Source organism: Lissotriton helveticus, chromosome 11 (genome assembly GCF_964261635.1).
Source record: "Lissotriton helveticus chromosome 11, aLisHel1.1, whole genome shotgun sequence".
NCBI classification, from domain to species: Eukaryota; Metazoa; Chordata; class Amphibia; order Caudata; family Salamandridae; genus Lissotriton; species Lissotriton helveticus.
Window position 1 is genome coordinate 807,661,458 of NC_136072.1, and position 15,852 is coordinate 807,677,309.

The 15,852-nt window shown below is 42.4% G+C and overlaps 1 protein-coding gene across 1 annotated transcript in view; it reads right to left on the reverse strand.

Annotated features, from left to right (window-relative positions):
- Positions 1-15,852, reverse strand: part of LOC144791996 (uncharacterized) — a 125,987-nt gene that overhangs the window by 33,966 nt on the left and 76,169 nt on the right. Inside the window, exons 6-9 of the mRNA XM_078666864.1 lie at positions 14,964-15,125; positions 14,106-14,274; positions 5,977-6,122; positions 256-489 (exon numbers count right to left, since the gene is read on the reverse strand). Coding sequence (XP_078522990.1) covers positions 256-489; positions 5,977-6,122; positions 14,106-14,274; positions 14,964-15,125 — 711 coding nt within the window. The remainder of the gene's footprint in view (positions 1-255; positions 490-5,976; positions 6,123-14,105; positions 14,275-14,963; positions 15,126-15,852) is intronic.

Below are 15,852 nucleotides of genomic sequence, written 5' to 3' on the forward strand. Positions count from 1 at the left end.
TTTTCAACAAAGAAGGGAATAGTCATAGACATAAGTAATGGCATAGACATAGATAATGGGCTATCTGACAAAAATACTGACAAATACTTATCATAAACTACAGAGAAAAGGGTGGTAAAGGCGGATTGGTGCACTTAGTGAGGGTGGCTTCCAAACACCAAGGACGCAGTGTTAGAAATGAAAAGATATGCTTTAGTCTACTTTAAGCTGGACCTCGAGCCCAGATCTGTCTGACGTCAAGGTTAGGGCACTCACGTCATCAAGGTTTTCGCCAACGGTTTTCTGCAAGTTCGTCACAATCTGGGTGCAGCCTGAGCATTTAACGTCAGTTTTGTCTTTTCTCTTCTTGTTTTTCTTCCCCTTCTTTCCTTTCTTGTCTTTCTTATTTTTCTTGTCCTTCTTCCTTTTCTTGTTCTTGTTCTTCTTCTTCCTTTTTTTCTCCTCCTCCTCCGTAGCATCTTCAGGAGCGCCATCTGACGAGGCCTCGAGCTGGGAAAGTGATGGAAAGAAGAGTTCAAATCACTGAGACATGGACCTCGATCTAGTAAGTGCTGCACAAGGAACTTGCTTTTAATTGTAAGTAGCCCTAATGGTTGGCATCACTTTTCATTGATTCCTGCCACTTGTTCCACACGCAACACATTAGTAAATAACCTCTTACAGACATCAGAGGGCGGGCTAAAAAGGAGGAACTGGGGTGAAGGGCAATTATGCGGTACAGGACCCTGTCTTGCATTTTTTTTTAACACTTGTACAATTTGTACTTGATGAACTGGATATGTCACATGCACACAGTCTCCAATCTTTCCAGACCGATTTAACTTGTATTAGGGTCCTTCTTACTAGGGCCCTGCCCCTTATAGTCTGACCTAATTGCAACGAATAATGCAGGCACAAGATATTTTTTTCTCACAGGAATGTTCCCATCCAATCCACCCTGAGGTCCTTATTATGAGTTTTGCAGTGTATTAGCGACACCACCCCACTCCTGCACCAACAAACCCATGTAGGAACTGACATAGGCACCGCAATGGCAACGTCAAAGGCAGTACATGCACGGCATGGACTGCAGTCCCGCCGTGCAGGTACTGATGTGCATGATGTGCCCCCCTGTGTGCTTACACATGGCATGAGGCACCACCTTTGTTTCCTCACCGCCACACTTTTCATAACAGTCGCACCTCCATGAAAAGTGTGGCAGTGAGGAAACTCGCAATATGCTTGGTGGGCCATAGCGGCCCGCCAAGAATATTTCCGCCTCAGGACCGCCGCGCAACCACCAGCACAACCGGCAGGGAATGGCAGTTTCCTGGCGGTTGTGACGGCTGCGCTGGTCCCAGGGCGGCCCGACGCCCTAGTCATAATAGGGTGGTCAGAAGACAACCACCGTGAGTCTGGCAGTCTATGGAGCGCCAGACTCATAATAAGGGCCTAAGATATCTTCCGCACTCACTGGCCTTCTCTCTCTCTGATCCCCTTCATGTATAGTGAGTGGTGGTGTGCACACACCTCTCTGAAGAGATTCACTCAGATCAGTGTACAGAATGAGCCCGATTGGCCAAGTGATTTTTGGTCATGAACATATGAAGCTGAAAATGGCTGAATGTATGCCTGCTAAGTGACGTAATAGAGGTGTAAATCCTTTAAATCTTCTGTAGGTAACAATAACCAATACCACTAGAATAGCCACTAACCTTGGGTCTGGAGCAGTGTGCTGCCCAGTGTAAAGCGCTTCAATGCCTCGTCAGGAGAGTAAGCGCTATATAAATACACTATAATTAAATGCAATAACACGTTAATAGCTAGTCTGTGAGGGGTGGAAAGCGAATATCACAGGGCGCGATTCAACTTTGTGGACGCCCAATACTCAAAGTTTGAAAGCATTCAAAAGGTCTTCTCAAGCCCTTTCTCACCCAAAAAATGGTCAAAGACTACTTATGTCCCTTTACAGGGTAAGAAGGGTACAGAGCGGGAAACATCTATTACAGCGCAGTCATTACAACGCACTACCTTTATAAGGCAACTGTTACAATGCGACTGCCTTACATTGCAATCCATTACAATGCATACCATTACAACGCATGCCATTACAATTCATTATAAAGTAAATAATGGAGATATTTTTAGTTTTAGGGTGGGAATGGGTTTTGTGGTACATGGGAATAGTAATTTTTACCCCAAACTATCCAACACTTTCCCTACTGTTGCACTCACGGGTGTGGGAATAGAAAATGTTACCCCTACACTATCCAGCACTTTCCCTACTGTTGCACTCACTGAAGTTGGAATAGTAATTTTTACCTCCAAACTATCCAACACTTACCCCACTGTTGCCCTAAAAGTATTATGCATTGTAATGGTATGCATTGTAATGGTATGTGTTATAAGGGAATACTTTGTAATGGTAGCTTTAAAATATGCGTTATAATGGCATGTGTTGTAAAATCATGCAATGTAATGGTAGTTGAGATGTAAAAACTGCGTTGTAAATGTTTGCGTTGTAATATCATATATTTGGGCCGAGCACCCGCAAGCTGCATGGTGATGCAGGAAAGGGGTTTCTACACTATGAAAAATTGTTTCCATCTACGATAAAATCAAGACAAGTAATTACGGAACAATTTCACATAGATGCTGGTAACCTTTGGAAATACGAAACCTAAAAATGCCATATTACTATCAAAGTACTACACTTGTGAAGCTTTAACTGGTACAGCTTTCCAGATCTGCATCTGGGAACTTGTGTAAATTCCCATAAGCTATACATGTGTACCCGTGAGCAGGATTACATTTAGGGGTGCAGATGTACAACTTCTTTTTTTCTGCTTCTAAATCGTGCCCTAAGTGCTAGGGGGTGGTTGGAAATGTTTGCGCTGTGTGAGCAGTTGTGCCTGTGTCTGCATCTTGTGTGCATGTGGACAAAGTGATATATTACACAGCTCTCCATACCTGCCCTTGTCTTGCTAGGAATGTGCCTTTGTAGTCTCCACCTTTCTCGACAAGATATTATGCAACAGCATCCTTTGACATTAGATCCCCCTCCGGGTAAGACAATAGGTAAGCAACGGATGCCGGCATCGCTAATCATATTTTTTACACACGCCACTTCCTTTGTAAGGCACAAAGCCGTAAACAAGCTCATCAAACGTGTTTCTTTCCCTTCAGACCTTCCATTGCCTAATGTGCCGCTGGGACATTTTTAAATGTAATCCCTATGAGACTGGGGGCATATTATCAAGAAACGGCGTTAACATTATCACAGCTTTAGCAGCAGAAAACTGCCGCTAAAGCGGCGATAATGGGCTTGATAATACGCCCTTGTGAATTCCCATAGAAGCCCATGTTCTGGTGTGAACATGGGCTTCTATGGGAATTCTCTACGGCATATTATCAAGCCCATTAACTGCCGCTAAAGCGGCAATAATGTTAACGCTGTGCTTGATAATATGCCCCTTGGTGCCTAGGGAGACTCATTGGTTCATCATGGTGAGTAATCTCTCTGGAACTGTTACATCTTACTTTGGATGTTGACTGACTTCCAAGTTTATGGACTTTATCAGTTTAGGGACTTGGCTCTCTCTTGACCTCAGAGCAATGCTCTGGGGCCTCAGGCGGGAACCGTATGAGGTATTGCACCAGCAATGTTATTCCTCATTCTGGGTTCAGCAATTTGTGACGGAAGATAGCTGGAGTTGGGTTGTTTCCTGGAATTGATCATTCTCCTAGTTTAGTTACTGGTCATCTCATAACAAGACCTCATATGTGCTTCCTCCAAAGTGATTTTACAGAGGCATTTTTTACCACATATTCAAATGGGTAAAACAAAAGAAAAACATAGGTGGTGAGTCAAAGAGGGAAATATGACAGCACCAGCCTGATTCTAGCAAGGACCCCAAGTTACTAAGATAAATATGCACACTGGTCCCCATGGACTGACTCTAACTGGATGAATTCTCTAACTGATATGTACTTCTTTCTTCAAGAATTGTACTACTGGATGTATATGTCGTGTTACTTTTGAGATGACTTGTTGTCTAGGGACCTATTATTCCCATTAAATGCTGTACGCATGACTTTTTTGTGTACTGCATATCATTTAGAGAATCCATTCTAGCTGAGTTTATCAAAGTTGTGCACTATAATACAAATTCTAAGAAACATATTGAAAAACAACCATTGGTATAGGCAAAAGGTTTTGGGCTTGGCTGTCAACCTAATGGCTTAGTCAGTGCTAGTTTTGTTTTGTCATGGTTTTTACAAAACATTATTGTGGGGTACGCTGCTGGGCCCTTGTCAATCTAAAACAAAATAAACACATTGGTTAACAGCAAAAATACATTTTTGGGCTCAAAGAGAACTTGTTGCCGTAGCAGGCACTGGCATTTATGGGAACTACTTTGTGTGTTTGGAAGTGCTCTTTGTAAAAAGGCAGAATGCTGTCACTCACACTGTTAGACAATAGATCCTGTGGGCTGACGCACTGCCCCATGCTGTAGTGGGCAGAAGGAAACTGTGAATGACACACCAGCAAACCAATGTATGAAGAAGGCTGGTTGAAAGTCCCTATAAGTAAGTTTATTATACATATCATTTTGGTAAAATCGAAAAGACGTAGCCAGCACGAGACCTAAAGAATTTCCTTGGCCAGTGTGTCAGCTATGCTCATTAGAAAGTTTTAATGCATCATATGCCATATAAATTGCTTCATGAAAATAAACAGAAAGCAATTCTGTTGAATATTGCCAGTGGTTTACTTCAGCGTGCAGCTTGTGACGGCAGTGGCTTTCAAAAGAATATGGTTGTGGCATGCCACAATCAAACAGTACTTGTTTTGTGCCTATGACTGCAATATGTGAAAAAAATGGTAGCATGCTTTGTTACTTGCTTAATGTGCCATTATTGTTAACCCCTTCGCTGCGGAGCAAATTCCGCCACGATGCGGGAGGGGGCGTTGCTGGGCGTGGCGCTGCCATTCTGAGGACGGCTCCCGGCCGTCAGGAGTCACAATAGTCGTGTGCTCATGATGGCCGGGAGCCATCCGAACTCTGCCCACTGATTAATTCTCCCACACAGTCGGGGAATTAACCACGCGTGAGTGGAGCGGCAACGTTCGGACGGCTCCCAGCTGTCATGAGCACATGACTAGCGTGATTCATGACGGCCTGGAGCCATCATGAGCACTCAAGGTGTTAATGTAAGAATGACATATTTTAATCTATTGCCTGATCATTTAATACCTTATAGTAAGGCCAAAAAAAAGCACTTGTCCAGGACACACTGTGTATCTCTGACATATTTCCCTACATATAGACTACCGTTTGAAGTTTTGGTCGCCATCTTGAAGTATTCCCACCTTGACAAATAATGGTGACATGAGTACTTTTTCATGCCTCTGAGACCATTTCCTTTGTGATACTGCATTTCATTCACAAGCAGCACAGAGTAGGCAACACGTCAGAATCTTTAATTGACCATCATCTTAAATCAGACCACATGAAAAAAAGACGTCACTATAACAAATTGTGAATGACCATATAAAATATCAAAAAACAACAGCCCGTTATACATCTGTGCCAGTGGTTAATTTGTAAAAAAAAAATGTGTTGGGGCTTTCATCAGGAAGCAACTTGCACCAGCCCATCTCTCCTGTTAGCGGCACCATAAAAAAAAAAAACTACTAACCATGACGGTTGGGAGGGGGTGTGGCGTAATGGCCAGAGCTGCTGACTCTGTGTTTTGGCTCATCATCCTGTGATTCTGGACAAATAACTTACTGCTCCCTTCCTACTATAAATATGTCCATAACTGCTCATGAAAAGCACCAGTGCGATGATTAAGTGCTGGTGCTGAGTACCGGATACCAGTGGCTCAAATTAAGCACTGGTCTCTGCAAAACATTTAAGTCAGCCTCTGTGCCAAATGAAAAAATAACGAAACAGAACTTTTCAAGATGAGAATTATTTTGTTAACACTTACCTCTGCAGGGACATTCTGCCAGAGCCCCATGCAGTAATCTTCTTTCTTGCATAGTGAGGCCGTCTCTTCACTCTGGCACCAGTATTCGGAGCCTTGCATGCACAGCTTTGGGTCCTCCTGATAGGAGAGTTCCACATCAGTTTCCTCTGCGCCAAAACAGAAAGAAACACGCATAAGCGATCCACGAATGAGGACACAGGAATAAACAGCATGATTATCAGGCAAATTAATTTAATATTTTATTTAACAACAGAAGACCTGTATCAGAAATGTTTATCTAGCAGCAATAAGGATACATAGATTGGTGAGGTGAGATGGCTAGCATAGTTTTAAGACTATGGGCCTGATTTAGAGTTCGCCGGATAGGATATTCCATCAGAAGTCTGACGGAAATCCCGTCCGTCGAATTACACGTGCATTATATACAATAACACTTGTAATTCGGCAGACAGGATATCTGGCACGTTTGTGATGGAGTAAACCGTCCACCGATCCCCAAGTCAGATCCTAAGTATCAAGGTACGGAATGCTTACAGCGGTCCAGATTCACAGAACTAACTTAAGACAAAATCCTAAACTTACTACTTTTGGTATTCACAGAAGTTAGGATTTTGTCTTAAGTTTGTCTTAAGACAGACTTAAGACAAAATCCTAACTTAAGTCTGTCTTAAGTCTGTCTTAAGTCTGTCTTAAGACAAACTTAAGACAAAATCCTAACTTCTGTGAATACCAAAAGTAGTAAGTTTAGGATTTTGTCTTAAGTTAGTTCTGTGAATCGGCCCCAGCATTATTATATATAGTACAAGCAGCCCGTCCCGACGTTATCCGGGTATGAATTGCTGCCGGCCAGTAGTATATTGTTTTGTAGGATTTTGTTTTGATGGCATTTCTTATCTGTGACAGGCCTGTGAAACGCTCCGATTCACAGTGCACTGCTGATGCACTTAAGAGTGCGCGTTCAGTAGTGTGTGAACTCGAGTTTCCCTACTTTATTTTTCCTTGCAATATTATATAGCGCAAACTCGACAACATGGCATGAGCACAATTTACAATACAGAAGGACACATTCATTTGTGGTAGGCACGGGGAGACAAAGCAATTTGCCTGGAATCACAGGATGTTAAGCTGATGCCGAGATTCGAACGTAGCTCCCCAGCTCTAAAGTTCGCAATTCTAGAACTTGTTGCGGGAAGTGTGTCTAAAAGTGTATGTCAGTGCTGGCCATCAATGAGAGAGACCTGTGCATTTTTCAAATCGGTGGTGAAAAAATATGAGTATGTTGCTGGAGATGTGGGCCGCCGTGCCACCAATGTACTTACCGGGGGCGGGTAAACACCCATTATTCCGCAACTTTCTCTCCGCATACCATCACTCCGCATACTTTCATTACGAAAGTACCATGACTCCGCAATGCCATTATAACGCTTGGCATTACATTTTATATGCTTTTACCACGCATACATTTACAACGAAATTCGTTGTAAATGCATGAATGGTAAAAGCATGGTTTTTTTAAATGTTTGGATAAGGTAAGTATGGGTATAGGGGTACATGTTTTGGGGTACTGAGGTATATGTTTTGGGGTGTTTGGGTATTTTAAGGGTTCAGATATAGTTTTGGGTTATGGGGTACAGGGGTAGTTTTAGGGTTTAGGGATACGTATGGGTTTTGGGGAACAGGGGTATTTTTAGGGTTCAGGGCTAGGTTTGGGTTTTGGGGTATAGGGGTATTTTTAGGGTTCAGGGGTAGGTTTGGGTTTTGGGGTACAGGGGTATTTTAAGGGTTCAGGGCTAGTTTTGGGTTTTGGGGTACAGGGGTATTTTTAGGGTTCAGGGCTAGGTTTGGGTTTTGGGGTACAGGGTTATTTTGATGGTTCAGGGCTAGGTTTGGGTTTTGGGGTACAGGGTTATTTTTAGGGTTCAGGGGTAGGTTTGGGTTTTGAGGTACAGGGGTATTTTAAGGGTTCAGGGCTAGTTTTGGGTTTTGGGGTACAGGGGTATTTTTAGGGTTCAGGGCTAGGTTTGGGTTTTGGGGTACAGGGTTATTTTGATGGTTCAGGGCTAGGTTTGGGTTTTGGGGTACAGGGTTATTTTTAGGGTTCAGGGGTAGGTTTGGGTTTAGGGGTACAGGGGTATTTTAAGGATTAAGGGCTAGGTTTGGGTTTTGGAGTACAGGGGTATTTTAGGGTTCAGGGGTAGGTTTGGGTTTTGGGGTACAGGGGTATTTTTAGGGTTCAGGGCTAGGTTTGAGTTTTGGGGCACAGGGGTGGGTTTAGGGTTCAGGAGTGGGTTTGGGTTTTGAGGTACAGGGGTATTTATAGGGTTCAGGGCTAGGTTTGGGTTTTGGGGAACAGGGGTATTTTTAGGGTTTGGGGATAGGTTTGGGTTTTGGGGTACAGGGTATATTTATAGGGTTAAGATGGGTTAGTGTTTAAGGGTGTTGGGGTATTTTAAGGAGTAAGGGTGGGTTATGATTATGGGGTGCAGGGGTATTTAAAGGGAGCAGGGTGGACACCCGGAGCTGGAATGTACAGAACCTGGGAAGAAAAAACAATGAAATATTGGGCACAACGCTCGCTATTTCCCCGTAATCCAGCGCCCCGCACACGCCCACGCCCCCAGCACACGCCCACAAAATATGAGACATGGCATGAAGGGCGGAACGTACCACACGCCCCCAGCATTTGTCACGCCCCCAGCACACGCCCACAACACAACGCAGACACGCCCATAAGGGACTACTTTGCTGGCATGGTTCTTTTACCTTTTAAATGTATATGGTGGGGGTCTGCATAGCCTATGTCCTTCTGCTGCAACTGCCCTTTCCAACGCTGTATTGGGTGTTGTGATTGGTGCTGTGGTTCCTGAGATTACCCGCCTCAAAGGTTTGGGCTCTCTATTATATTAGTATAGATGAATATAGTTGGCAAAAATAAACATAAGTAAGCTAATACATTTCACAAACTAATTGAACATAACTGTATTAAAATATGTGTGTGTATATATATATATATATCGCAGTTTCTCCACTGCATATTGAAGATAGCTCCACAGTACGGACACAGACCCAAGTAGGTGCTTTTAAAGTGTGTTTATTCTCCGATAGATAGATAGATAGATAGATAGAGAGATAGATAGATAGATAGATAGATAGATAGATAGATAGATAGATAGATAGATAGATAGATAGATAGATAGATAGATAGATAGATGTACATACATACTGTTTCTCTCAAATGTTTCTAAAGAAACACCGGCACTCCAGAAGTGGTTCAGTAAATTCATAATTAATTCAGGCCAAGGAGTACAAACATTGACGCATTTCAGCTAAACTAGCCTTGTTCACAATGAGTGACATCATTTTCCAGTGGTGTATATCCAGCTTTAGTGCAACATCAACCATAAAAAAGGGGCTCATGTCTGAAAACATTGAACAAAAATAATATATTTCTTCTTTGCCCTTTTGGGTGTTATTGAGAACTAAAGAAGAAGTTTGGAAGTGCACTATTTAAATGCATGATGTAGAAGTTCAATGTACAAATAGATATTTTTGAGCAATTGTAATTTACAAAGCTTTACATTATTTTTGTTCAATGTTTTGAGACATGAGCCACTTTGTTTTAAAATGGTCAGTATGATACTTACGGAGCATGATTTTAATTAATTGGCCCTGTGATATAGGAGTTAGTGGGAGCTCTTGAATCCAAGTTACCCTTATATGTGATTCTGGCATGGGAGGATTGCCCTGCAAATGATTGAGCGATCATAAATTTGACAACCGAAAGACAATTATGATTGACTTTATGAAATACAATTTTGAAAGGTACATATTGGAGGATGAATTATCTTTATATTTATCGGAGCAGGAAGCATGCCTTTTATGTCTATGAAATTAAATAAAAAAGAGATTTAGAAAGCGCAAACTAATTACCCGAAGGTGTCAAGGCACTAGTCTCAACAGATAAAATGAAAGTCATAAGATCTTGGCTAAAGTCAGAGGTTAAGGAGCCCAGGGCCTCATTTATGAGGCCTTGCGTCAGTTTTGCGCTTCCAATGCGTCACTTTTTGTGACGCATCGGCAGCGTAAAACATGCCTCCTGTTGCGCACTATTTACAAAGTGGCGCATCTAAGCAGATGCGTCACTTTGTTAACCCCTGCGCTACATTATACCTGCGTCAGGTATAATGTATGCAGTGGGGGCGTTCCCCCGCAAAAAGCCTCGTAATAGTGACGCAGTGAAATCTATGAGATTTCACTGCGTCACTTCTAGGACACTGTTGCGTCAAAATCTTGCGCCTGCCTCACAGCAGGCGTAAGACTGACGCAAGCCCTTTCACAATGGGCTTGCCCCATGTGAAAGGAAGCATTGCTTGAGTTGCGTCACTTTTGTGACACACTCCAACAATGCGTCATTTGTGCGCTTACAGATACGTCAGAAATACTGACGTATCTGTAACTCCTTGCAACATGATGCGTCATACATTAAATATGAGGCATTAGGTATGTCGCAAGGGGTGCGCACTGAGAAGTGACGCATCGCTGCTTTCACGCAGCGATGCGTCATTTCTCATAAATGAGGCCCCAAGTCTTTAGTACCTTCCTGAAAGCCAACAGGTGATTCTCGTCTTTTAACATTTGGGGAAGAGAATTCCAGAGTTTAGTTGTCCCAACCAAAAAACGTCTACCACCCCAGGCACTTTTCTTATACCTGGGGATCACCAGGTTATGAGATTGAGCTGAACGTAGCTGACGTGTAGGGACATACAAGGTGATAGATGTTGCACTAAAGTTGTATATACAGCAAGGGAAAATGGCGTCACTCATTGTGACTAAGTCTAGTTGCATCCGAAACCCATCAATGTTTGTACTTTGGCCTGGATAAAGGAATTTCTCTCTATGGGAAATTTCAAGAGACTCAGGATATTTGGTGGCATTGGTGGGAGTCTCGCAATTCACCAAGCACCAATAGTGTTTTGGAGCCCACAGGCAACTGCCATTCACCTTTGTCTATATATATATGCATGTATATATATATATATATATATATATATATATATATATATATATATATATATATATATATATAGAGAGAGAGAGAGAGAGAGAGAGAGAGAGAATGCATAATGGATACATGTGCAATGTGGTAATATGGATCAATATTGCCATAAAGGGGCTCTGATGGCATGATAATAACCCACAAGGTTAAAGGACTACTTGTTTGTAAATGCCACCAGAATCCCAACATGGCAATATAGAACCATAGTATGCATGGGACCTGTTATATATTTATTAACTGCTTTTTTAGGGGGTGGTTAGATTTAAAAAGCTATTTTTTTCAAAGTATAGCTAACAACGATCACTTATTGGAATTAGAATATTCAGGCTTTGTTTACTCTTATTGGAATAATTTTTAATAAATCAGTGGGTAAAGGTTTTAGTCAGTGGATGTAGGTGATTCTGTGGCTGTAGCTTTTTACTGTATAATTATGGATTCAATGCGTTTGCCACTTAATTTGCCAAATTTGGAAAGTTCACCATAATTTTGTATCTATCTCAAATGGATAAAAAACTGACAGAAAATGTACCACATAATTTTCATGTTTTGCTCCATAATTTTGATAAACCTGCTGTAAAGTTTGGTCCTCCATACAATATAATCCTACTACCTCTGGAAATGTTAAAGCTCTTCAGAGTGGTCTTGGATCCTTATTTCACAGACAATAGTGAAATATTTACCAAACGTTTCAGATCCCTGTGAAATACGGGTTCAAATACAATATGCAGATGAGTAGAGTGTAATACGCTGTTCATTACCATTGTTGAGTGTGGGGAGGAGCCAGGATTTGTGAGAGGTGAAGATTCTACACATCTGCATACATGGTTTATTCCTTGATAATATTTAATGTGTGCCTATTTTAACAATATACATTTTAAAATAGTTCATTATTAATTTATATAATTTTTAACAGTAAAAAAATAAATAATCATTTCATTTAAAAATTGCAAAACTTATTCATTTTAGCCCTATTTCCTATGGTATTGAATGTCAAGTCCCTGACTCAATTAGTTTCTATGGGAGTGTGTTGCAGCACCTGTGAGCAGTCATGTGTGTTGCTGGACCTAACTCAATGCTAGACTGCCGCATATTTACACCTTGTTTTCAGACTGTAGTAACTTTAGAAGTGTAGTTTGTGAATCGCAATGGTCTTACTCTTTTATGGAGTGTGTTTTTATTTACATCTCCCTCAATATACTTTGATTCATGCTTCCCTAAAGTCCTCATATTTTGAGTAATTATTTCTCATTTTTCCACCACTCCCCGCATTCACACGTAAATTAAACCCTTAGATGTGTGGAGATCTTCGCCGCCTTGAAGGAGATCTCTGCATATGTTACTAGCATTTCGAAGTATATGTGTAGTACTACTTTAAATACTTCAAATTGCAGTTTGTGAATATCACCTTAGTAGTATCCCTCCCTAAAGCCTATAGATGTGTCTTTTTGGGCGTTCAGCATTTCACCCCTGGGTTATGCCCTTTCACAGAGGAGCACATTGATCCATTCAAACCCAGCAGTTCTGGAATTATAAAATTAATTTAACCAAAAACCTATAAGATTTATAAGAGCAAAAGGTTTACATAGTAGCTGCATTGGCACAGCTTCTCACCCGATGGCCTTGCAATGACTGAATCCTTCAAATCATTTCTCACAATCACCGAGCAAGTACTATTCAAACATAAAGCCAGTAGAGGCATTGTAGTCCAAGACTCTTATCATGACTGATATGACGACAAATGTGCTGAAAAACAGAAAGCACTTACCGTCACCCTCAGAAATAGAAGAAGAATACAGGAGGGTGAGGCACAACTAATGGAAGCCCGAAAATCTTACAAATGTCTTATTCGATACAAACCCAGTGTGTCAAGGCTTGGAAAACCTAGCAATACGCAACTGACATGAAATACGCAAAAAGGTTCTGAGAAATCCTTATTATGCAGGTCAGACGAGCATCTGATCGTCATTGTTTCAGTAACGGGAGCACCGGACAAGGAGTCGGAGGTCCCCTTTCCCTGATTATGATGTGACCATTTTCAAGGTGATCAAAAAGTGTATCTTTCCTATTGTGGCTGCTTGTGCTGCGGGCCGCACCACAAACCATGATAGGAAAAATACACTTTTGAAACATCCATGCACCGTGTGGCAGGCATCATGCGGTGCCTGCCACATGATACATCCATGTTTTGGGGTACCTCAGGTGCCCGTCAGGGCCCATAACGGAGGCCCTGGAGGGAAAGGGACCCTGCTAGCGGCCCCCAAAGTCCCTTTCCATCTGCCTTTCTTTGGTGGTTGGACCACCATAGAAAGGCAGAAGGAAAGGGACATCATAAGCTCTACGGCGGTGCCTGAGCAGGCGCTGCCCCTATTGTAGGGATTACCGTCCATCCGACAGTCCTCCTCCTGCACGCATCGTAATGCGGTTGTCTGGCCGCAGCAGCAGATGTTGGGTGGACCGCACCAATGAGCTGTCTGGTAGCCTTTTGCCTTACATCGTAATAGGCCACTTAGTCTTAACACTACTTATTAGACTTATTAAAGCACTTATTAGTAGTATTTGCTTAGTTACATGAGATTTTCCTTGGCTAAATCCCTTTTGTATGAGAGCAATATCCTTGTTTTAACACATTTGTGTTCTGTGCCCAGGAGCGTCCTTTTATCTTTCAGCTTTCTGCATTATTGAGGAAATGAATCTTATAATGATTACATCAGCTGGGGCATTAATTGCAGCTTGTATTGTATGTTTTATTATTGTATGGCTTTTCTGTAAAGCTGAATCAACAAAACTAACTTGATTAATATTGGTTAAACAGATTTTATATTGAGAATGTCATCAGAACCCAGAGGTTTTGCAGTGTTTAAGACAACTGAGAAGATATGTGTGCACACTGCACCTACCTCTGTCATCATCCTTAAGTTGTTGTTAGCATGCCTAGAAATTGAGCGAAAGAACACAGGCACCTGTTGCCTCAGAGACATCGGCTTGTGGCACTATCCACCTGGTCAATGTTTTGAGTAACCCACCTCTGACTCCTGGAGGAGAATCACTTCTAAGGCCCCGGAATGATGCTTACCTGCTCTGCTGCACAGGTGCACATTGGCACAGAATGTTGCTGAATCCTGGTGGCCCTTGAAAGCCTTCATAATCGCAGTCTTGAATCTTCTGATCCCCATTTTGCAGGGCATCCTAATTAAAAAAAATACTGTGTTGCACAAATCGTCCAGTGCCCTACTGATCTCTTCCTGCAGCAGGTGAGGGGGAGTCGGGGGAACAAGGAGACAGAAAACAAAAGGGGGGGGGTTAATCAAATGCACGTGTTTATTTGTGAAATATGAATTTGATTTATTGCACACTGAAAGGGCTGGGGCTAAGATTAAGAGAAGGGAGGTAGACCCTGGACTGAATTGCTGAAGTGACTGGCGCCTGGGTTACAAAGTCACCTCTAGAACAATGTTGCTGCTCCGGGGTTGATATAGGTGAACAGAGCCTGCCTTCCTAGACTGTATGAGCCCAAGGTCCTGTGGTACAGAACATATGACCTATATCCTATAGGGCTGTATGGCTGACAGGGTCGGAACACGGCTATTGTTGTATTGCAAAAGCTGGGGACACACTTGGAACCAGTATTGTTTTAACAAGTTTTGGGGCCCTGGTCAGGACATATTTGGGGCTCTCTGTTCATAATTTTACTACTAATGAAAGTCCCCATGATGTCAAACAAACTTTCTTCTTCAGAAAGGGTTCACACAAAAAACTGTGAAATGTGTCTTTCCAAACCCCACAAAAATCCTTGTGCTGCGTCCACAGGAATACAGGGCCAGTCACCCGAGGCCTGCGTGACTCAGGGATGGGATACATTCAGGCACTCCTACGACTGGGCTTTTGAGGGGACTTGGGGACTTCACGCACAGCCTCATGCTTTAACACTCACATCGCTCTGATCATTAGCCACGTTTTTTTCCAAAAAGCTGAATACGTATTTGCAGGCAGTGCACCGGAATCCCCAGTCACCATGCAGCGGGTTTGTTCCATTTTTCCTCCTCCATTCCTTCAGACCTCCGGCATAGTCTTCAGCACCGGAGTCAATCAGCGCCTGGGGCAAAATGAAATTATAATAAAAGTGCTTTAGTTCATTCTACAGACACAGGACTGGGGTGAGGTGCTGCTTTCACTGCCCATTAGGCCAACCAGTCTACAGGGAAACTGAGAGCTTTCCCCGCCGGATGCAGCTACTGAAGACCCTTTAAGCCTGGGGTAGAGTCAGTCACATGACACTAGAGTGCCTCTCAAAGGCTGAGGAAGCAGGAGAATTCAGGTATATGTTGTCTTGGGGGCTCAAAAATTCTGGCTTTTTGGGACAGAGTCAGTTCTGTCACGTTGGTGTCAATTAGAGGTCTCCAGGACTGGGGAAAAATCAGCTGTGTGTAATGCCAGTGGCTTTAATAGGTTTGGTAGGAAAAAGAAGAATCAGTGGCATTCTGGGGCTGTTTATGGAGATTAAATGGGCAGCGATAGTAGAGTTAGTCACAAGTCAGAATGGTAATTCTAAAAAGCTGGCAAAGACAATTGACCCCCATGCCAGACAGAACTTCTACATGGCTAGGAGACTTAGAGAAAAGAGGGAAATATTGTGATGGAAATATCTAATAAACTCTTATAGATTGTATTTTCACTACCACAAAATGAATCTGGAGATGTTTTATTCCATAGAGTATGTGGCCTAGCAGCTTCGCAGCAGGGTTGACTTGTCTGCGTAAGATTGGTCTCTTTTATAAATGGCGTAAGTAAAATAAAAGGGAATAGAAATGCTGCCATGAGGT